Source organism: Planococcus citri, chromosome 3 (genome assembly GCF_950023065.1).
Source record: "Planococcus citri chromosome 3, ihPlaCitr1.1, whole genome shotgun sequence".
NCBI lineage: Eukaryota > Metazoa > Arthropoda > Insecta > Hemiptera > Pseudococcidae > Planococcus > Planococcus citri.
The window spans coordinates 34966507-34991244 of NC_088679.1; the positions used below are offsets into that span (position 1 = coordinate 34966507).

The 24738-nt window shown below is 32.2% G+C and overlaps 3 protein-coding genes across 6 annotated transcripts in view; 1 reads left to right on the forward strand and 2 right to left on the reverse strand.

Annotated features, from left to right (window-relative positions):
- The window catches only part of Picot (putative inorganic phosphate cotransporter protein picot), a 74847-nt gene extending 56219 nt beyond the window's left edge, over positions 1–18628 (reverse strand). Inside the window, exon 1 of one of the 2 annotated variants that reach the window (XM_065358516.1) lies at positions 18357–18628. In XM_065358516.1, the coding sequence (XP_065214588.1) occupies positions 18357–18423 (67 nt within the window). In that variant the 5' untranslated portion in view covers positions 18424–18628. Of the gene's footprint in view, positions 1–15354; positions 15470–18356 lie in introns of those variants that run through there. The other variant, XM_065358515.1, reaches the window with a different exon arrangement.
- A 630-nt stretch (positions 18629–19258) lies between these two features.
- ND-B17.2 (NADH dehydrogenase (ubiquinone) B17.2 subunit) lies at positions 19259–20634 on the reverse strand. The gene is made up of 4 exons (XM_065358530.1): positions 20404–20634; positions 20243–20325; positions 20058–20173; positions 19259–19692 (listed from the first exon to the last, which is right to left on the reverse strand). Exons 1-4 carry the CDS (start codon positions 20526–20528, stop codon positions 19558–19560), a joined length of 459 nt encoding a protein of 152 aa, XP_065214602.1. The 5' UTR covers positions 20529–20634; the 3' UTR covers positions 19259–19557.
- Positions 20635–20992: 358 nt separating this feature from the next.
- LOC135841519 (uncharacterized) lies at positions 20993–24287 on the forward strand. Of its 3 annotated transcripts, XM_065358511.1 has the most exons (6): positions 21011–21055; positions 21591–21712; positions 21800–22053; positions 22124–22303; positions 22383–22523; positions 22613–24287. In XM_065358511.1, exons 2-6 carry the CDS (start codon positions 21693–21695, stop codon positions 24181–24183), a joined length of 2166 nt encoding a protein of 721 aa, XP_065214583.1. In that variant the 5' UTR covers positions 21011–21055; positions 21591–21692; the 3' UTR covers positions 24184–24287. The 3 variants fall into 3 exon arrangements, with proteins under 3 accessions (XP_065214581.1, XP_065214584.1, XP_065214583.1); XM_065358509.1 differs by having other exon boundaries at positions 20993–21712; XM_065358512.1 differs by lacking the exon at positions 21591–21712 and having other exon boundaries at positions 20994–21055; positions 22613–24286.
- The last annotated feature ends 451 nt before the right edge of the window (positions 24288–24738 follow it).

Below are 24738 nucleotides of genomic sequence, written 5' to 3' on the forward strand. Positions count from 1 at the left end.
TCCAAAATTGAATCGAATATCTTCTGGATGTGTTGACGAGGGTCGCTGGCTATTGGTTTAATCTGAATCTTCATTTCAGTAGCATCTTTCTTAAATTGTTTATTATGGCAAGTTGTTGATGATAAGACTTCGTACATTTGTTCAACAGTATCTGCACTTTTATTGTTACTGTCATTATCAATGATGTTACTGCTGCTGCTGCTGTTGGTGTTGGTATTATTTTCAAGTTCGTTGTTGTTGTTGTTGTTGTTGTTGTTCTGCTGTGTACTAATACCACTTGTACTTGCACCAGGATCAGGTAGGATATGAATCCAGCTATCATTAGTTGCATTGTTGTTTCCACTTCCACACATAACAACATTATCATTCTGGTTATTTGAGAAAGTAGTAGTTGTAGTAGTAATAGTAGGCCTTGCATCATCAATCACATCCAGGGCAGTGAGCATCCATTCATCATCTTCACTATCAAATTCTATTAAAAAAAAAACAAAAAAAATTACTCACCTGTTATTTTTTTCAAAAAAAATACCCAATACCAAAATTATACAAAATCAAGTTTCACTTACCAATTCTTTCAGATGCCATTGCTCTGTATTTAAAAAAAACGCGAATCACAGTATAATTTAAAAAAAATGAAATGGTAAAGTATATACTTTTAAAAAAAACAGTTCAAGATTAATACACAAAAAAAACGAAATACTGTAAACTCTTTTAAAAAAAAACAAAACGAAATTACTGTGTATATACTTACAAAAAAAAACAGTTCAAGATTAGTACAAAAAAGTTTGAGAAGAAAGTTCAAATTTGACAAATCACAACACAAAAAGATTTCACTGAACTACTATAGCGCACTACATACTAAGCACAAAAGTAGAACTTCACTGAAAGCCACCAGGCTACAAACTGACCACTTTAAACATTTGCAGCTTATTTTATATACACCTGAATCAGTATGATTGGTTGTTTCCATACCCCCGCTCAGCATGATTAAGGCACATCAGCCAATCATCAAATAATCCACTTCAAATTTCATGCTGATAAGATAAGAACTTCTGAGAATGCTCACTAAATTAATATAAGTAAAACTAATGACTAATTTCCTGTTGATAAGATAAGAACTGTGAATACTGGCTAGACAAAACAAAAAAAATAATCATTTGAGAGAATGCCAGCTGAATTACTACTCATATAAGTTGAAACTGGTGACTCATTTCCTGTTGGTGAAATAAAATTAGAACTTCTGAGAGTACTGTCTAGACAAAATAAAAACAAAAAAAATAACCATTTAAGAGAATGCTAGGTGATGACTCATTTCCTGTTGATAAAGATAAGATAAGGAATTCTGATAAAATTGGCTAGACAAAAGATTAAAAAAAATAACCATTAAAGAGAATGCCAGCTGTTGACTCATTTCATGTTAGCATGATAAGATAAGAAATTCCAAGAATACTGGCTAGATATAGCAATAAAATAATCATTAGAAAGAATACCAGCTGCTGACTCATTTCCTGTAGATAAAGATAAGATTAGAACTTCTGAGAATTATTACACAACATCTGTCCACCTACCACCAATCAAATGTGTGCACATATCTAAAAGTAGGAGTGGGGGAAGCGAATGTGGCGCGCTCTGCGTCAGCAATGTTAGCCTAACCCTTCCAGCATCTCAGTCATTCTTCTCATGTGCTGTGTTCAGTTCAGACGTGTTCGTGTTGCGTGCTCCTCTTGCTCTTTTTTTTTCAACATTCGAGTTCGTTTCTCTTCACACCTGATTCATTTGGTAAGTTAGTACTTGATTTAATTTTTTTATTTGCTTCAGTTATTTATTTTTTTTTGAAAAATATTTCAATTTTGTTTTTTTTACTTTACTTTTTTTTGTGTGAAAAAATATTTAAATTTTGAAAACCAACCCCCTAGAAATCAACCCCTTCAGTGTAAACCTTCTTTTGTGAGGTTTCAAAGGGGTAGGGGGTGGAAAGGGGGGTTTAGAAACCATACGCCTGCCACCAACCAATTCGCGAGGTTTCGTTGGGGTAGGGGAGGGGAGGGAAGGGGTGATTCACAAACCAGCTGATTCGTAATGTTTTGTAGGGGTGAGGTGAGGTGAGGTGAGGTGGGGTGGTTTGTGAAACCAACTGATTCGTAAGGTTTTGTAGAAGCGTGGGGAGGGGAGGTGGGGTAGCCACGCCCCTGGTGTAGTGGAGGGGGGTAGCCACGCCCTGGTGTAGAGGGACATACCTACTACTCATGCTTACGTGTTTATTTTGGAATCATTGAGAGGAAAATGAAATTTACGTCCTTGTTTAACATATTATATTACTCACATTCGAATGTAGTAATTTCGCAAACTCGATAATTACTACTTCGCCATTAACATTTTATTTCACGGTACATTTTAATCGTCGATTAATATATAGGTACACTTTCGACTCAATGACACGGAAAACAAAAATAGTTGCAAAAATCTCGATTAAACGAACGATTTACATAGGCGCCTTATCCTCTCCTCTATATACAGATATAAGTATAATGACTGCGACTCCCAAGTTCATTGGGTGTCTTGGAAGACAAAACATTACGAAGATCATTCACATTAATTTCGGAGCAATGAAACGGCCGAGTACAATGAATTGGATTCTCAATTTCATGATCATGATCGACAACTCGTATTTCAAGATCATCGTCGTGGTCTCCGAAACGTTCTTCTTCATTGTTAACGTCCTCTAGCAAGGTAAATCTTCGACTAACGTTCATTTTCCGCGAACGCCATACGAACGTAAGTATAATACCTACCTAATTATTCGTAATACAGAGGAATCTGATGTTGATGAAGGTGCAGTGGGGATACCTATCTTATTGCAATTACAAACCAAACACTAGGAGTACAAGACATAATCACCTATGCAAATTTTCAACATGTGTTTTCATAAAAAATTCACACTTATTGAATAATTTTTGTGTATTTTTCCATTTCTTTTTAAATATTTGTATAAAATTATACTACGAGCGAGCTTTTTTTTCTTCATATTAAAAAAATGTAAACAACACGAATTCGTTTCGTATTGCATATTTTTTTCTACATACAATATCACGAATTTAACAAAATATTTCAAATTTAATCTCGCGTACTAACTCGCAGTAATTTCAATTTTCACACAAGTAAAATTTCAAGGTCTTTAGTCTGGAGCTGTAATTGCCCTAGTTATGAAAAAAAATTCATAAATTAGCTCTGAAAAAATTCAAAGCGTGAAACATGAGTCTTTTTGAAATTACCTACGTAACCGATCCGCACAATGAATAAGATACCTACCTACTTAATTTAGATACCTTATTTTTAAAATGAGATCGTCGAACCACCTCACTAGTGACGTAGATTTTTTAAATTTCAAAGAAGACACAAAACAATTACTTACCCGTTTGTTAACGAACAAATATTTGCTATTTTTTTAAAATTTTTATTATGTTAATTTTTTTTTTTATCTTCGAGGAAGCAAATTTTTAGAATGAGTACTTGTATGAGTTGTATGTATAACTTGGAAATGAACAAACTGAACGTGTAAGTAATCGCCAAGTTAGACCGAAGTAAAAACAGGTTCTTAATCAAACAATACCCTCAACCTAGTCATCAACACTTTGGAATACATGAAACCTGCCGCCGTAATGTAGGCTAATTATGCCATTACAATTTCAATAAACGTAATACAAATTTGAACTCGGTTACATATAAAGTCGCAATACGATCATTACAAAACGTTACAATTAAGTGCGTATTATAAAATGAATATTTAATACGTACAGGCAGAAATATTTCAAATTGATTAAAGCCTGCTGAGCGTAAGAGGAATGTGCTAATATAGAAAATGCGTGAAATTTTAAAAAAGGAAAGCCATGAGGAATCGAAACTGCATTAACTAGGACTAGAAATACCTACTTAATAAATATCTACAACCTCAATAGATAAGTTTCTTGAAAATTTCAAGAGTGCTATAGTTAAAAGTACAGAATTTTTTTTTTTTAATTGAAAAGTTCATTTTTTCAAAAAAAAACTTTGCGAACATAAAGTTGATGCACTGAATAAGATTTAAATTTAGTTTAGCCTGCAGAGACAAACGTTTTTTAAAAAATTATCATAGTAACATTTTGTGGCAATTGTGGCTCAAAATTATAGAAAAAGCATTAGTTAGAAAACAGAAACTGTTTTCTGTATTTATACTTGAAAAAATGATCAAGGGTAACTTAAGAATTCAATAATCTTGTGCCAAATTTTCAAATGTTAGCGTCATATCATGCTGACCAGCAATCAGTAACACTCTAAAAATTACAAGTTATGTGTTAAAAGTTTCCAAAATTAAGAACATGAAGTCACCAAAAATTTACCATAAATTATCAGTATCCAAGGTTGTACAAAAACGTGTTAAAAAAAATAAAATAAACGTTAAAAAACAAACTTTTTTTTGTTTTAAAACAGTTTTTTCCTTGTTAAAAACTGTTTTTAAAACACGTTTTAAACAAGTTTAGAGTGTGTTTTAAATACAAATTCATGTGTTTTGGATTCAGATTTTCAAATATCCGTTATCCAGTCATCAATTTTTAAAATTTGACGTAATAAAGTTGCTATAAGGCTCAAGAAATATTGAAAAATTGAAATCAAAACACAAAATTTGTAAAAGTACCTACAAGAAGAAAAGTGAAAATCTAAAAATACAATTCACTCAATTAAATGAAAATAAATAAATAAAAAATTCCATTTTTTCTACAAGAAACTGGAAAAAAAGTGTTTTTTTTTTATAGAAAATTGGAGTTGAAAAAGAACACGTCGGTTTAAAAAAAAAAACGATTTTAAACATTTTTATTGTTTTTTTTTTTTGGTTTAAAACACTCTTTTGTTTTTTAAAATTTGTTTTAAACGAGAAACTTATAATCGCTAAGTAATTATTTATAAAAAATTACCAGTTATTTTCGAGAAAAAATCCAGCATTGTCCGAGAAAAAATTCCAGTAATTTACGAAAAAATTATTCGTTAACGATTTACGAAAAAATACCAATAATTCGCAAGAAAATTCACGAAAAAATTAGGTACCTATTAACACTTGTCTATCTAGTTTTGTATGATTAAATTAAAATATACCTAAGTATACAGTTTTATCGAAGTTTTTAAAAGTCAGACAGCAATTTTTCAATGTTCTTAAAAGTCTCCCATAATGTCAAAAATTATGGCTATTTTTTCAAATTTTCAACTCTGCAGACAAAATGTTGCTTCTTCCATTTTATGTACCAGTACCTACTCAACATATCTACATTACCTACTCCTGAATTATTTTCGTCTACAGTAGGTACCTATGTAATATCAATTGAACAAATATCGCTTCATCATTCTCGAAACAATTTATTCGTATTCAATCATATTTCAAAATTCCTACTTGTTTTCAAAAAAAAAAAAAAATTGTAATTGGTTGCAATTAAGTAATTCCTTTCGTACCTTAAATTCTTGCATTAACAATAAATAAAATACCATATACTACACCTCCTCATTTTTCTCTCCGCTCTGGGAAAATTTTCCCACGTAAATACCAACTTAATTAATTTATTGTCGAGTCGATTAATTTCTTTATTCAAGTACAAATCGATCATATAACTCATAAAGGAATATAAGAACGCGTTTGTATTCGTAAAATAATACAACACAATATTGCAAAACTTTCATCGCAAATATTCCACTAACCTATTAAACGCTGTGTAATATTAATTTATAATAATTCTTCATATGTTATTCTTAGAAAAAAAATGCTGAAGGAAAAAAAGAAATAGATACAACCATTACCAGCCAGTCTATGCAGCAAAAACACCACCATCGTGTAACCCGGTAATACATATTCTTGAACTTTATTCTTAGAATTCCAAAGTAAACCCATCAAGGTAACATATGTGTACCTATGTACCTATCTATTAATGCATAAAATCAACCATATGTCCAATTGTTTATCATACCTACCTACGTCACTAAATTGCAATATATAGATATCTACATTTATCCACTAAGGGGAAAAGTATAATTCCAATTTTCAAACACAAGAAGTCGTTTTAAGTTTGAGTAATCCATCTGAACATAAATGTTGTCCCCATATCGAAAACCTTTTTAGAAATAGGGTGTTCACGTTTCAAGTCTATTTTGATTCTTTTGAAGGGACATGACATGGACATTTATTTTGAAAATTGGTTTGAATATAACATTGGCATCGATTAGGGTACTCTATCTACACAAAAATGTTTCTGTGATGAGTTTCGAATGGAATAATTCACCTAATCAATTCAATTTCATCATAGAACCTTTTATGATCATCTTATTACTCGTACTACAAACGAAAATTAGGGCTGAAGATGCCAAAATAGACATTAATTGTTACCAAATCGAACCCAAGTCCTGATTGATAGGTACGTATAGCAGATTTTAGTTGGGACACCTTGTTAATTTTTTTCACAACGAGTCGTTAAAATTGGATAAATCAGACGGGTATAATTTAAATATTTGTAGGAAAAATAATAAGCTAGTTATGATACAACCGATAAATGATCTTCGCCAAGTCCACTTCACATCGATTACACAACACCATCGATTTCCTGTAATTTCCTACCTTCATTCCGGCGAGAATCTCGTACATGTTTAGTAGGTCGACAATGGAAAGATTGTTTACAAACTCTATAGGTTTACGTTTGTTTGATTGTCCTAGCCATATAGGTACGCCCATTATTTAAATTTTTCATCCGCGATGCTTTAGTTATTTAGCAGACCAGCAATCATTTCCAACCCTGGGATAAAATTGCAACAATTTCGAATGCAACAGGAAATTCCATTCTCGATTCCATTAGCTACGAAGTCAACGACTTAATCATTCACCTACAGTATAAATACAATGACTAACTAAATAGGTACCTAGATATATTAAATAGGTAGATATCTACCGATTCAAATCATTCTACGTGCCAAATTTCAGATCACATTTATTCTTATCTGTTCGTACATATATTACGTTCCATAAGGTGCACTAAAAACCCTGACGAGCATTCGAATACCAAAGGTCATACACCTACATCCCATCAGTAGGAGAGCACGTACCTGGAAGCGTTTCAGTGAACTTGACGTGATATTCTTTTCATTTAGGTAGGTATTATTACGAACGTCCGCAAGTCATGCGCAAAAATTAACACATACTTGACTCGTGTGTAGTACTGAAATACGTGTCGATGTATTTCGAACCAATAAAATATCTAATTTATAACACTCGAATTGATCGTTGCAATATGGACGTTTCTTTTTACACTAAATTTACGTAAACTCGATAAAATTCACGTTTCTTTTACAAGACATAATGCGCCGACTTAACATTCAAGGTTAAGGCAGACCAAATGTGAAGAAAAAAAATCTATCAGACGTCGAGCTCGAGATGCCCTTCACACTGTATTATTTTGTTTATAAGTTTCAGCATCTAGACTGTCCAAATAATAAACACGAGGGAAAAAGTTCCAAAAGTATTTTCAAATCTGTACCGTAGGTATAATAACGGAACCTGTCTTGTTTTTGTGAACTATAAACATAAACGAGAGTAAAAATTGAAACTTTAGCCTAGGGCAAGTAATACTAGCTACCTATTAAACTTGATCTGGTACAGCTTGATCAAAACATACTGTAGGTAAATAGAAGTGCAGACATTCATGACTTGGGATACCTATATCTACGTCGAGGGATACTCGTATTTGAATACTCCGTAATATAGTAATATACCCTACCTTTAAACTGGATTTGATGAATGGGATGTTATAAGCCCCCCCAGGTGGAGTTTCAAAAGGGAATTTCAAGGGTACGAATTATACTTTTTACTTCGTTTAAAAGAGACGAAAAATAGATTCAGTTGTTACGTTAAGAAAAAGTAAGTAATTGGTATGCAAAACGACGAGACGATAAAAAGATTTCGGAGATGAGGAAGTGAGGCAGATACCTAGATTACCAACGAGTATTTCGAAATCAGTTTACCTACCTACGATGTAAATATTTTGGTTACTTTTGGCCGTAACTAACTCAAAGTATGGCTCTGGGTATCGAAAAAACGGCCAAAGAAAAAAGCAAGATTAAATTGGATTTTGCAAGGACGATCTAAATTAAATAAATGGAAAAAATATAAAGGCTCCAGGCGACGAGCAAGAGGTAGGTAGAGGTACAAGACGGTATTGTCGAGAGACACGTGAACCTTGACCTTTCTCGTACCCGCGTTAGCCCGTGTTGATTTTTCGGTCATTTTACAAACTTACGATGTGTTGAGAATTCTGAGAAATTCAGCGCCCAAGTATTGAAATGTAAAAAAATAAGTACCAAGTGAAAATTTCAAAATTCGTAGTAGAAATTTTTAATTGCTAGAAAATACCTCCGAAATTTTCTCTTTGCTCCGGTCTTGGTCAAAGATTAGAGATCTAGTTCGCTTTATTTCCAAGTTGAAGAGATAACCGAACGATTACCGATGAAAAAAAAAAATGAAAATGAAAATTAGGTATCGGGTGTAGAAGAATTGATTCAAAAATTGCGGTTGGCCTCTTACGTACCTAGGTAATTCAATTGATTTTTCTGAATCACTAAACAACAACATTTCGAAGAACTGATAAGTAATAATTTATTGCATTCAATAATAAATCTGCGAAACTTCAACAGATAGGTACATAGATATAGGTAAATAATTGTAAAATAGACGTACTTTTAACACTCAATAGCTGAGTAATGGTAATGACTATATCGGCCAGTCACAAAATTTACAAGAATAATAAAAATCCAAATAAATTGTTTAATTCTGAGAGAGAAAAATGAAGACGAGTAGGTAATCAATTTCTATGTAGGTAATCTATTCCTTTGAAAATTTGATGAGTGAAGGTGCTGGTAATAAAGGAATAGTTATTGGAAGTTCGATGTAGGTAGTTATTGCCTATCAGAACAAAAATTTGCCTGTGACGCACTCAAAGGAGCATCTACCCAATGATCCCTGTAGATATTCGTTTTTCTGAACTTGAAATTGCAGAATCGGAATTTAAAGGAGAAGAAAGGACGTTTTCAAAAAATACACACGCGTGAATGAATTTTTTTCCACTTTTGAACATTTATCGCGGGGTAACTTTTGAAGATGGTCAATCAACAACCACAAATTGTTCTAATCAAATTGGGAGGCTGCAGCAATAAATTTACTATACAGTTTGAGACTTGGCTGAAAATTCGAGCTTATCGCTCCTGTAATTTTTATAACGAGCTACCTCGAACAAAATCTTGTAAAAATTGAGCGATTGAGGGAGAGAGGGGTCATTCGTGGAAATGTCAAATAAATCAGCATTCTATTAAATATTTCCTCATTTTCCTAATTCTATAAAAATTTTCAAAAATGGATATGTTTATTGAGTCAAAAATAAACTGCAATTTTACAAAAACTTGAAGGGCTGTTCAATAGAGTTCAGAATTCCACGATCTTAGAATCCCATCACCATTATGGTCAAAAAATCATCACATGCCCTCGATGGTAATGGGAACAAAACGATTGCCCAAAAAATTGGAGTGAGTGCTTACATAGCATTTAAAGAAATAGCAGAATCTTTTTGGTTCTCAATCCACAACTCGATATATTTACCTATTCTTTAAAATGAAAAATTTCATACAATTAAGTAGGTACCAAAAGTATCTATTATTATCGCGTTTTGAGTATAAAATTAGACTTAGAAAAGGAGAGACTCTTTTGTCTTTTGGATCATCTCGCATCACTTGCAGTTTTTGAAAAAAAATATATAGGTAGGTATCAACAATAGGATCTGTTACATGATTAGGTAATTGATTAAATAATAAATTCATCTACCTATCTAGAAAAAATAAACCATTTTGCTGTAGGTACAAAGCTTTATCTCCTGAAAAAAATTACATTACCTATGCAACTACATATTTGTGTTCGGGTTGAAAATGGGCTTAATCGATACTGTAGACCATAAAACAAAAAACAGAGTGGGGGTTTTCAATTTGAGTTGTTTTTGTGGTCAGAAGAGAATGATCAAAGTTGCAAAAATGACTGTTTTTGCCCTACTTCACGAGTTTGTAGCGACATCAGTATTGTTTTACGAAAAAAACCAAAGTCATTTTCGGATTCTACGCACTTTTTAAGTAAATTACTTTCCCCTATTTTTGATTTTTAAAGTTTCAAGCGCATACGGAAGATTTTTATTTGTATAATTATTTTAAAACTAAGAGCGAGCGACTCTGGCGTTACTCCACCACGTAATCGTGGCGCGGAATTGTGTTCACTCGGAGTTCAAATTGAATTTTTCGTATTTAGAAAAATTAGTTTTATACGTTCGAAACTTCGAAAATCAAAAATCGGGGAAAGTAGTTTACTTAAAAAAGTGCGTAGAATCCGAAAATGGCCTTGGTTTTTTTCGCAAAATAATACGGATGTCGCTACAAACTCTTGAAATAGGCCAAAAACGGCCATTTTCGCAACTTTGACAGTCTCTCATCCTGACCACAAAAACAACTAAAATTTAAAAAACTTACTCTATTTTTTGTTTTAGGATCTAAACTATCAATCAAGCCGATTTTCAACCAAAACACCAAAAAAAAAAAAAAGTCAAAAAAAGTTGCCTAGTGTTATCAGGAATGCTCTATGTGGATACCTGTGTGTATTTTTTAGCGATAAAAACCAGTTTGATCAGATACCAGAATTCTACGCAAAATTTTCCATAGATTAAGTTGAATAAATTTTCTCCTCCATCTAGGTAACATGAAAGAGCAATTGATCCGAATTTATGGAAAAATTTTCAGGACTGTCTTCTCATTGTCATGTTCAGCAAGAAATGAAGAGGATCTGGATTTCAGCAGGTTTAGAATCCAAGAGAATCTGCGTGGGGTAGTAGTTTTTGAAAATGGATTCTAGATTTGACTTTTAAAAAGACTTACAAGGTTTTATTGAAATAAGTTGATGAACGAAATACAAAAAGTGTTCAAAAAAGAGATTTTAAAAAACTCCAAAATCCAGATTATCGAAAATCAGCCAAAATCCTGCAAAAAGGACACATCTATAAGGTACATAATACATATTTATAAAATCTATTCATTTCAATTTACTTTTCAGATTCTAGTTTACTAAGACTCGTGCAACTATTTAAAAACTGCCGTTCTAAAGGATTCGAACACGTCCAAAAATTTGATAGGTACCTATCTTGCAACCCTATTTCTTACAAGTGTTCTTCGAAATTTTTAGTCCAACTCCAACTAAGTATAAAAAAATCAAACCAATCGTGCCAAATTTCAACACAACCACGCAGCCATCAATCATACCAGACACTCGACCGGTCAATGAGATTAATCAACTTTGGTTGAAGGGGAAAAAAATCACGAGGCAGTGATGGCAAATAAAACGATCTATGTGCACTAATTTGATATGTCGATGTCGCTATCTTTCAATACTCATTGAAACATCAAAAGGTTAACTAGTTCTAAGTAAATTAGTATGATGAATCATTGCAAATTAATATTCAATAACGTGTGCATAACTGAATAAGTTAAATAACTCGAGAAGCGTAAATTAGTTATTACAATAAACCTCTTAAGTACCTTCATACGTAGATATTATATTTTCAACACCACGTCAGAAAAGACAAAAAAAAACATCATAAAAACGTTCGATTAGTATTTTAAAAATATCGTATTAATTTTTACGCTATATGACGACTAAGTAGGTACCTAAGTATAAGTTACAGTCACGATCTTCACAAATGAGAAAAATCATCTTTAAAATAACTTCTGTTCTTAGGTAGGTAGGTATACCTAAAACATTCTTAGAATGATTGAAAGGTGTGTAAAATTTTCAGCAATTCTCTCTCAAATAAAAGTGCAATATCGACCTCAAATTATTGCAAAAAAAACCAGCTGACACGAGCATCACGATTTGTATACTTTCATGACGTCAATGTCCGAGGTCCCCATATAATTTCACCATAGCAAGGAAAACCCAAACCTGGACTAGGTAGTATCGAATTCTCAATCTGGAACCGGTTCATTAAACACGTCCTATGTTAATATGAGACTCCTTTACTGAAAATTTGCAGTTATATTCTTAGATATGCTAAACAATACGAAATTCGCGTACTGATAGCCTGCGAGATTGTTTTAAAAACAATAATCACGTAAGTACCGACATATCAACTGTGAGGTCATTTGGCTCGAGAAAATAAAATAAAACCTGCAGGGAAATACGTTCATCAATTAAAGCGTCACATATTGGACAGGACAGGCAAACGTTTAATCCGTTTTCAGCCTTGAATGAAAACGCGCTTTTCACTGGCAATAGGTGAATCTATAAACCTTAAATGAATAGATATCGCAGACAAGTAATTTGCTGGGTCATGTTACAGGTGAATTTGTACAATCTATTACCTATACAACAACGCGACTCGAGCATTGCTATGAATTCGCGGTCGTCTTTGATGTAGGTAAATTTACATACCGTTAATGATCTTTTGAAAGATAGGCTTCGCTCGAGTTTCGAATCAACTCCGAATTCCACCGAGAAGTGAAAATTTTAGGAGTCATTCGAAATTGCCAACAATTCGTAAAAAAAAAAAAATATCACAAGCTTAATCTAATATTAGGTAATTGAAATACCTATTTATGCATAGGCTACGACTACGACACTTGCGTGGGATTATACGAGATACTCGTATTTAACCAAGTGAACTAATGCCCAGACAAAAGATATGATACATTTTTCAAAACGAGGTAATTTACCCAGAATATTTCCAATTGAACTCTCGTTGAACTTATCTACCACTTTTTTTTGCATACGTTGATAAAATTTTCAGCACCAAGTCCCCAAATATGTGTGGTGAAAAGTCGTCAGTAACGATGAAGTTTTTTTTTGTCACATGATGAATTATCATTTCAATAGGTAAGTACTTTTAATGACACATTCTAATCTTACGAACGATTTAAGCCACTCCTCGGCATTAAGCATTCTTTTTTATAAACCCGTACAGTAGTAATAAGAAATTATCGTCTCGTTGTAAGTAATTAAGTAGGTAATATGACAAGAAGTCTTCGTCTTATACTTAGACTCAACAACGATGAGAATTGTATCTCTTGTCACATAAAATGTGATAAGATAATTAATGTCGTATGACGATAAAAAAATATATAAAATTTCGGATTTTATATCCGAAGAATAAATATTTGAAAATCGATTTTTCAAAATATAAGAACAAAGATATTAAATTTTACCGCCGAATAGTGGATTACCTACCTATCCTACGAATTGATAATTTGAACGAGTCTGATATATTTTTTTCAATATCGTAACAGCAAATCGATAAACCGTGGGCAAATAATTTTATATATCTACTTACCTATTATTAAAAAATTTCACGGTGAACGAAAATTAGTCGATTATTCGCGTTGAATTAATAAAATTCATTTCAGTCTCGTAATTAGCCTATAGCTTATGCCCAACGATATGAAGCAGAAGTGGGTACCTACGAGTACACTTTACCTAATGCAAATTTATTATGTTATCGTCACCAGCTGTTTAGAAAAGTGGTTATTCAAACGTTACCTACTTAATACGAGGTGATTATAACTTGCGTAAAATTGAGTAAAATGGAGTAAACTGAACACGAATGAGATAAATACGTACGAAATCTGCGCAATTTGATAATTTTAAAGTCAGTAAATAGGTAATATAGGTACTTATTTTTAGAAGTTTATTCTAAGAACTAATTGCATAGCCTACATGAATAACCAACTGTCATTTGAATACAAATAAAAGTCTGAGTCATCTTTTTTTCAGTGATATAAAACTGAAGAAATAAAAGCATCGGTGTTTACTTTTTTAGTTTTTTTTTTTAAATTCGAAAAATTAAATTGAAAAGTTGTCACTGTTATTGTCATCACTTATGGTAGATTTTTAATTAATTCGAAGAAGTATTTTAAAAAAACGCACCATCCAGTGTGCAATAAATAATTATTGTATTTCAACTCCATCGTCAAAAAATATTTTTTTTTGGTCATTCAGGAGCCTCCACCGAGTTTTTAGGTACATAGGTACCTAAATTCAAAAATAATTTCAAATTACCCTAAACAAGTGAATTTTAGCACCAACCTATAACTTTGGCTGATGTCAATGGAGTTTGTTAGTGCCCTCTCAAACGTTTTCATCTATCATCATGGAATTCCACATGTGTAGGTATCGACTCGACATGTCAGTTCAAAATTGAATTTTTATTCTACTTGTAAATCCAGAAAAAATACAAAAAATCTTTAGAAATTGTTTTGGAAATTCAGAACTTTGGAATGGCCAAAGATTACGCAATTTTTTAATCTAACGAGTAATAAATAATAATAAACTTTTGAAAAATTCTCTGTTTAATATTAAAAAAAAAAAAAAAAAACTATCTATATCCATTCTGAAATCTCATGATAATCTTTTAAAATACGAGTACTCGAGAAGATCGAGCTAATCACAGTAATTTTCAATTTTAAGGAAATTTGAAAACTTGCGTATGAAAGCTCCAGAATGGCTCAAAAAATGTTGTTTTTGAGTTTGAAGGTTAAAATTAAACAATTATTGTCACGCTAGTTTGTTTAGTTTGAAACAAAAGTGATTGCATAATGTAAGTTGATATTGGTCATAATAAAGTCATAATAAGTATAGGTAACCGTTTTTTGGGAAATTTTTCGAATGTTTCAAAATTCGCCAAAAATCCGAAATTAAATTTCACAGCCTGAAATTTTGGTTACGAGGGACTTTCCTAAAATTGTGAAAGGGGTGCCTCCAGCTGTCAGAAATAAAACCAGATGTCGTTTTTAGTGTTTTTTTTTAATCCTCGAATCTAAGGTTTTGAGAGTGAACTGGTATTAGAATGGGAATCAGCGTCTGTCTAATCCCTTTTTCTAAATAAAAATAGGCAATTCTTTCAATTTTAAAATATATAGGTAGGTTCTTGAAGGGGTTTGTTTCTTAACACTTCACTTCATCAGATATAAAAATTGCAAACATTGTCGTTCAACTGGTTCAAAATATTGTTTTAAAAATTACATTTTTTTTTACTATTTTTTCACATTTTTCAAAAGATAAGGTACCTTAGGTACAAAAAGATGCATTTGTTCATAATTTTTTTTCTTCAAATGGACTAAACTACCTAGGTACATTATAATTTTCCACCAACCGCATTTCTTTCAAAGAAACAAACTACCTATAGCTACCGGCTACCACTATCTACATTTTTCAAAATTCAATAGGTACCGACGCGAAAATCAAAATCTACGACTTTTCTACTTTTTGAAACTCACGTGGACAATCATCAAAAGATTCTTCTTCTAATTCTTCTCCTTTTTCACGTCTATGAGATTCTCGAAGAGACTGTGGACTTTCAAAAGCAAAAACATCCATATTTTTCAATAGATAACGTTGTGAGTTAACAGTCTATTACATCACGATCGTTTTAAAACTAGAGAATAAAAAAATAATATGAAAATTAATATCATACGGAGAATATAATTATAATAAAATCGTCTCTCGCTATTGATTTAAAACTTCTTATACGAATATAGGTAGGTACTAATAGCTATTTTCAGGCACGAAATTATAGCCTATAATCTCTTGTACCTAATTGAAACAATGTAAAGTACTATCGCGATTTCAAGTTGTTTTTTAATTATCTGGAAGTTATCGGACGTCAAATACTTGAACATTTAACTCTTACTTAAGTATATAAGTAATTCGCATTCGCAATTTAAATAAAATTATGTGAGCAATACGTAAAGGTTGAAAATATAGTACAGGATTACTGGATTAGTACCTATACTTAGTGATATGGAATGCACGTATCGAATACCTTTAATTCAGACAGTAACCTGTTCAATCAAAAATCAAACAATGTATTGGTAATTTGGTACTAAGAATTTTATAAAGAGCCAGCCCGACGCTAGAAACCGGTTCGGGAGATTTTTACTAGTAAACAATTTATTATAAATTTCGAGTAGGTACCTTAATTCTGCTCTGCTGTTCTGTACCTAGACCTACGATATAGCCAACTAGAAGATGCGAAAAAAATCAACAATAAATTATAAATAGTGGTCGTTAAACGACCTTTCTTTATACATTAATAAATAAAAAAAACTGATTACAAGGATTGTTTATGAGGATTTTTGCGATGAAACTAATCGAAAAGAATGTAAAAGCGAACCTTCATTCTATTCCCTTTTTAATGGTTCATTATAGAGTAAGCTTTTACTCGTAATCAGATGAAGGTTCTAGGTTAATATTTGTTGATATATTTTTGTTGTATTTACCTACATGTACCTACTGATGGACGTTAAAATCTACTAAGGTGGTGGTCAATGCACGAAAAAGTCATCGAATTTATTACCTACTTTTCTCTAAGAAGTCTCACATAAAAACTTAGAAATATCGACCTACAGTAGGTAGTTATGTATCTCTTTCTTTCTATACCTCTATATATATATTAAAAAAAAAAAACGGTAACTTTTACTTGTCACGTGGCGTGTGACATTTTTTAAATAGGTACATTCCAAGATTTTCAAGGATTCCCAATCTTAACACTTTCAAACTATACAGGGTTAAATACTCGTTCAAGTATTCCACCTTTTTTCGATCCTTTTAATGTGATGGACTATTTTGAACGGTTCACAGAAAACTCTTTCACAAAACACGTAACAATCAATAATTATTTTTTACAAGTCCTCAAACACGTGCACAATGGTCGACGAAGATATAATATATGGGGCTATGGGATAAGTTGTTTACTGCTTTAATTTCGATGATCCTTATCGCAGTCTAAAGGGAAAATAAATTTTATCAATTAACGAACACTACCTGATTTAACAGACAGGTGATTGTGAGTATCTATATAGCTTGCAAGTTCAAATTGAACTTTTTACGTGGTAATTTTATTATTGAATAGAATTTATTAAGGCTGATGGGCTGGGTCGGTCAAATAATAAAAAAAATATATCATCATCGGTATTCGAGAATTTATGGATTTATGGTCAAAATATGCAATTTGCTCATATGTTCTCATGGCATGTACAACCAATTTGTATCGTTAACTCTCGGACTATCCTCATTTGTGGTACCTACCTATTTTTTATTTGTTCTTTAAAAATACTTACTCGTGCACATTTTGCAAACGAAACAAAATCGTAAAATGAAAAAATGTACACGAATTTATTTAAGAAAAACAATAAGGAAATTAAAGGTATAGGTAATCAAGTTGAAGCCTATTTAATGGATCTTTCAACAAATGTACAGAAAATAGGTACTAGGTATTGGTACATGAAGATGAAATAAACGTGTTTTAAATTTTCGTAATAGATGAACGAACACAGACCTGAACAAAATAAGTATCTATTTAGGTACCTATCTTGCAAAAAAAAAAAAAATCGGTAATTTAAAATAATGATGCAGAAAACCCCAAACCACATTACGATAACACAATGTCATTTATGTACTTACAAAGACAATATTATGAATATTTATTTGGCCACTACTCATTCATACTCGACAGGAATAAATGATGAATCCTATGTGAGATAAATCACAAACATCTAATTATTTTAAATTCAATTAATTGAAAATCATGGTTTTAATTTTCATGGAATAAAAGGCTGATCGTTGAAATCTTGAATGATTCGATTGATTTATTTAATGCACCTATACCTATCAAATTACATCGTCCAACCACGTGCATTAACAAAAAAAAAAAAAAAAAATGAAATGAAAAAAATAAAAACAAGAGCAGAGTTGAAAGTGAGAGTATTGGTTTAGACTTTCCCATAAGATTAGAAAGTATTATAGGTTCTTTTATTTCGGCAGTATTTATAATACCTATTTAAATAAAAAAACTATGACAGTTTTGACGCATGAAAAATGAATTACGTAAGTGGAAAGAATTCACGATTACTTATAAGATCAATTAAAAATGAATTCAAAATTCATCAAGATGACGTTTTGATGAAGAGCATTTTTTTTTTAATTTTGGAGAACTGGGTGTTATCAGGAAGTAAACCTTTTTGCGAATTTCAATAGTGAAAGGGAGTAAAAAGAAAAGAAATAAGTGGGTACTTTCCAAAATAAACTATTAGTAGCTAAGCAACTATACAGTAATATTTTTCTGAATGTTACTATTTTTTGAATTTTTAGTTTGGAAAAAAGGTCGTGAAATGTTCAAGTTTTTGAGTCAGACATGAATAAAAATTATACTGATACCTATACTAATCACCTCAATATACTCCGGCGCTTATTTTAATGATTTATTTAGGAAAGCTCTTACCTCTCGGCGAAAGCAGGGTTTCCTGACTTTTCGCTGTCGCAGGATCAAATTCCATTTCTTCCTTCATTTCAAAGATTAAAAATTTTTAATTGAAAAAATTAACGAGTTAATCAACGGAAAGATTTCCGTTAAGCACGAAACTTAAAATAAACGAAACATCATGAAAAAATAAAATAGAACACTATTCGAATCATGACGCCGAACTTGCAACTTTTACAAACAACTATCGAAGCTGCATTCATTCATTGAATTACGAAAACATGAAACAAGAACACGTTCAAGTACTTTTATCGCCAACCGGTACTTCTCCCATTTCGCGGTTTTTAACTACTCGAAATAACGCCATCGTAGTAAATACGATACTTCATTGCGACGAGAAAACCAAGCTTACTCGACATTATTTTATACGTTAATCGCTTCTTGGGTAATTAAATTACATTACACACATGATACTTTACGTGATAACAAAATAGGATAATTTTTATCTGTACGTACATGTTACTTTGTAGGAGAAATTTTGCACTTAGACGATTTGCGGATTTGAAGCCAAGTGTTGGTTGAAATTTTAGTGACGTCATCGACGTTACGCCGTAATCTTCATCTTCAATTCGCTGTTCAAACTGTCAATCAATCGCTCGATCATTTAAATTAGCTGCTTTGAAACATTACATTACTCTCGGCCAAAGTTAAAATTTGAAGCTGTTCTATTTCTTTCACGGGCTCAAAATCTTAATTTTATTGCGAAGTTTGCATCCAAAGAATACGTGTTTTTTGCCTCCTGATCCTCAGAGTACTAAACTATACTCAACCCAATATTACTACATGCTCAAGCACAAAGTTGACTCAGCTGATTTCGCAGTTCGGTTGAATATCAACATGTTACAATATTTAATTCTACAATATAATCGAAGAATTCTCTATTTTACAAAGATATTTGCATTACATAATGAGATACGGCGTTTTTTTAATGCACAAGATCGAGATAATTAGCAAAAAAGAAAAATCTGAACGTTTGTCGCATACACAATATTCATCTTTTTCAAACGTAACACATAAACAGATTAAACTTCCAAGAGCTACTCAGTTGATGCATCTAATAATCAGTAGGTAATTTAAAATAACAATTAAGAAACATATTCAAATAATCAACGATTCTAACATATTCTATTTACAAATTTCAGTATGTATTACAATGAAAAAACTATGTAGATTTCGATTTTGGTTTCCACAATTGTATTTTTGGTTTAGTTGTAGAGTAAGCCATGTAGGCATCTGTGGTACCAGTTAGATTTTCACTAGCTTGTAAAGACCATGGATAATTTGGTCTATGGGGATCCTGAAACAACATAACGTTTATACGTAACTTACACATAGGTATTTAGAAACTACTTGCAAAGAAATAATTGTGCATTCTGGCCAACTAGAAAGTAATTAAGGTTAGTTCCCAGAAGTAATTCTGATATATGCAAAGATAAAATTTCTTACTTCTATTTTATAACGACAAAATATGAAATGTTATTTCAAATGGTTTCTATGATGACTTAATAGTTTTAAAACCTTTTTATCGAGTTGAAAATAAGGAGGAAAAAATACTACTGAACTAAGAAACATTTACCAAAGCTGCAAGTGATTCTTTTTTCGTACTAACGAATTATTTTTTAACGTAGTAGAGATGAATACATATATACGTTGATAACAAACCTCATGAGGAAGATAATCAGTTTTGTAATGTAGCCAACCATGCCACTGTGGAGGAATATGCGTAGCATCGTAATTCAAACCGAAATAATCTGCATGTTCAACCCAACGACTACGACCTAAAAATCATAACATCAGTTCTCATATTCCGATACACAATAATACATTACAATCTTCTGCATACTTACAAATGAAATAATTCTTATTATGGTAGTATTTATTTCCGAATTCGTCCATCCCAACCAGCTCTCCTTTCTTCAAAGTATCGAATCTGTAGAATATATTATTCATTTAAACAATTATATCAAGTTTTTGAAAATCAGAGGTTGAGATGAAATTAAATTCTTACCTCCAAAGTTTATAGGCGGAATTTACGACGCCTCCATTGTGGTCGATGATAGCAACGAAATTTCCGAATTTATCGAAGCCTAAAGCTCTCAAAAATCGTTCGTAGGTTTTCCAGAACTTACTCATAATTGAAAAATCAACTTGTACCACATAAATTTCAATTAATTCGGAAGAGAAATCGCAATTTAAGTTTTAACCTTCGTTTTAGAAAAAAGTTAAAATTTTCATCAATATTTTTCTATTGATAACAGACGTAAACAAGAGAAGAACAAAAAAAATTCTAGGTCGTCACTTCTCAAATCAATCATGCGATCTCAACGATGGCCGATGGTGATTTTGTCTTTTTTCAAGAAGAAAAATCAAAATTATCAGATATTTTTGAATTTATTTTTTTATTTATGAAATTAAATCATAGAATTTATCAAAGAATATGTAAAATACCAGCGATTTTAATGGAAAAAATGTGAATTTTCGTCATCATTTGTAGTACTTTATGAAGTAAAAAGTCAACAAACAATGCCCAACCTTTTGATTTTGAACTATGAATTCAAAAATTTTCCAAAATTTATAGCTTCTAATTATAGGGCATTTAAAAGTGACGTCACACCCGTCTGATAATCGAAGTGGTGTGCAAACGATGCGAAATGTACTAGGTATTGTGCTCGCTGTTTAAACTAAAATTACTCAAAATTTTCAACGAACACATTGATATTTTAATACAGCAAAATGTTCGTAGTTTTATCCTCTTTAAATTAATTTTTTCCCGAAAGCTCTACCTTTTACCGTTCAAAAGTTTTAGTAGTTTAAAGTTGCGAAAACAATGCTAAAACCAGCTGCGGGCGGCAAGTATTGAACTTTGAACTAAAATTACTCAAAATTTTCATCGAACACATTGATATTTTAATACTGCAAAATGTTCGTAGTTTGATCCTCTTTACATTGATTCTTTCCCGAAAGCTCTACCCTTAACCGTTCAAAAGTTCTTGCAGGTCAAAGTTACCAAAAGAGTTCATTACTTGCTGTCCGCAGCTGGTTTTTGCCTTGTTTTCGCAACTTTTAACTTCAAGAACTTTTGAACGGTAAAAGGTAGAGCTTTTGGGAAAAAATCAATGTAAAGAGGATAAAACTACGAACATTTTGCAGTATTAAAATATCAATGTGTTCGTTGAACATTTTGAGTAATTTTAGTAAACAGCGAGCACAATACGATTCTCCATTCAGTACTGTATATTATTCGACTTGGTTTACACACCAGTTCGTTATCACGTGACTCGGATGACGTAGTTTGAAATGCCCTATTCGAAGTTTGAGTAATTTTTTGAAAATATTAAATTTTTTGTTAAAACTTGTTCCGTTCTGATCATTTTATGCTGTTTTGCGATGAAAATGAATCCCAGATCTAGGAAATTTCTATGTAACGATTGCGGAGAAGAGTTTTCACGTAAATACAACTTGAGTCGTCACATCAGTCGTTTGCATGTACTCTCGGGTAAACGAGGATCAAATGGTCGTAAGGATAGAAATAGTAGTCGTATAATCTGCCCTGTGTGTGATATTATATGTGTTACCTTCCATTACTTGGAGAAACATTTGCAATCTGAACATAACGTTGAGTTGAACGTTAGCCACATGAAGTTCTCCTCCGAAGATGGTTTGTGTTGTTATTGTATTGCCATTTATACATGAATCGTGTTTCTTAAACATTATCTGTTACTTTTCAGAATTTTGGAAATGGAAAGAGAAAGAAGAAAGTTCATCTATATCGATGTTTACAAGAAATAAAACTCACGTCAAGAAAAATGGCGATAGAATGACTCGTTTCACATGTAATCGAAGTGGCGTATACAGGAAAAAGGGCACCGGCCAACGGATGGCTAGATCCAAGGGAACTTGCAAAATTGGTACATATAAAATTGCTCTTGAAGTAAAACGTTCATTGTTTGAATATATTGAACAATATGCATTGACGTATCATTTCAGGTTTTTGTTGCACCGCTCGTATATTGGTTACGTTCGAAGCCGAAGGATCCGTAAATGTAGAATACCATTCCACTCATATTGGACACGATCATCAATTTTGTTTTTTACCGTTACCATCGAGTCAAAAACAGTTGATAGCGGGTAAAATTTCAAAATGAAGTTATCATATTTTCATTGTGAACGAGACTCATTTCAAAACAATAAACCCATTGTTGAAATATTTGTTTCAGATAAGCTCAAAGAAGGAGCTGACTTGGACCAGATTTTGAACGAAGTTCGTAATGAAATCACTGCATCTTCAGCTCTGGAAAAGAAACACTTCCTCAATAAGAAAACACTATTCAATATAATAAAAAAATACAGCATTTCCGAAGTGAAGAAAAAACCCAAAGAAAACGAGGTAAATGCAGAAACGTTACTGAATGAATGCAACGAAATGGCTCATAATCCTATCGTAATGAATAAACAAAAAGGAGAATCTCATCCTGTCCTCGACGTCAATCAAACCATGATAATCATAATGAACGATGTTCAGATAGAAATTTTGAAAAAATTCGGTCCTGAGAAAATCTGCATCGATTGCGTTAATAACCCGAAAAAAAGTAATTTTCAAATAATCGCTATTTTGGTAATCGACGAATTCGGCGAAGAATTTCCATGCTGTTTTTGCATCTGTGATCTCATAAACGAAACCACGTTATCGATACTTTTTGGCGTAATTAAATCGTACACGGGGCCAATTTCAACTAAAATTTTCATGTCAGAGGACGAGCAATGTTACCATGACGCTTGGGAAAAAATTATGACGGAGAAGCCCGAACTAATATTATTATGTAAATGGCACGTAGATGAAGAATGGAAAAAAAATTTGAAGTTGATCGGTGATAAAAGAGCCAAATGCGAAGTGTATTCTAGGCTCAGACCGCTTTTAGAAGAAACCGATAGTTCTGCGTTTTTTTCTTCTTTTAGTTCGATTCTCGATGATTTAAAACAAGCCGGTCATGTTGATTTTCATAATTATTTTCGGTCAAAATATGGTTACCGACTCGAAGCTTGGGCTCCGTGTTACCGTTCCAAGGAGTTTATTAATCATAATATGGCTCTCGAAGCTTTTCATCGTGTTTTGAATCATCTCCATGCGAAAGGGATCAAGAATACTAATATGGATGTCTTGCTCCATTTATTTTTCAAAGTTATTCGCGAGAAAGTGTTTAATCGTCTAATGCATCTGGAAGATATCGCCGGTACAAGTTACAAAGAAAAATTATACAAGAGGCATCGACGTCGTAATGAAGTCAAAGAAATCGACGAGTCGTCCTGTAATCATTGGCAAGTGAAATGCGATCGTCAAGAAAATGTTATCTACAATGTGAAAACAGAAGCAGAAACTTGCGAATGTAAACGAAAATGCACTTCGTGCGGTGTATGTGTGCATATGTTCTCCTGCACCTGTAATGATTACCTAATAATGCATAATCTGTGTAAACACATCCATGCTATTCGAATGTTGAAAATTCAACCTGAGAAGATGGAAGCAGATGTCGAAGAATCAACAACCAGTGATGTGACAGACCGGCTTATTATGGAAGACGTCTGTCAGGTATTAGAAGTCGGTAATTATATGTCGATACAAGGCAAAGATAATCTTATAAATAAGTTGAATCAATGTTTAAGTCTAATTAACGAAACCGAATGTGAGAATATTACGACTGAGATGGAAGAAACCATGAATACCAACGTTGATAATATTTTAGCTATTTTATACGGAAATTTCAAAGTCACCGTGGAGTCTATTTACTAAATAATGTTTTTAAGGGTACTGATTTTTTTTCCTTCAAATTTCCCAAAGACTGAACTGTTAATTGTTTTGTAAATATAATTTCTTGTTTAAAAAATGAGAATATTCATTCAAACGTTTTAAAAATCAATTGTGCATTTCTGCTGGTGAAAAACTAGGTACTCCATAATATTCGTTGTTTCTTTTTCATATGTTGCTCTTTTAGTAAAAAAAAAGTGTCAACTTTGTCATTTTTCAAACGAAGTTAAACGTCTAAATTCTTATCTGCATTTTAAATGTGAAACTAACAACTTTAAGTGTTGGAAGGCCAGTATTCAACATTTGATAGAATGCGGCCATTCCAATTTCCCCTTCAGAAAGTTGTAATGTTTCCCCCTCGAAATTACGAATAGACCCGCATCTCAGAAATGCATTCATATTAAATCCATCAATATTTTAGCGATTTGATATTTTAACGGCGGAGGAGGCGGCGGTTAGAGGGCGTAATTGTAATGACCTTGAGCAAATAATAACCAGATATTAAAAACTGAACGTATTATCTAGTTTAAACGACCAAAT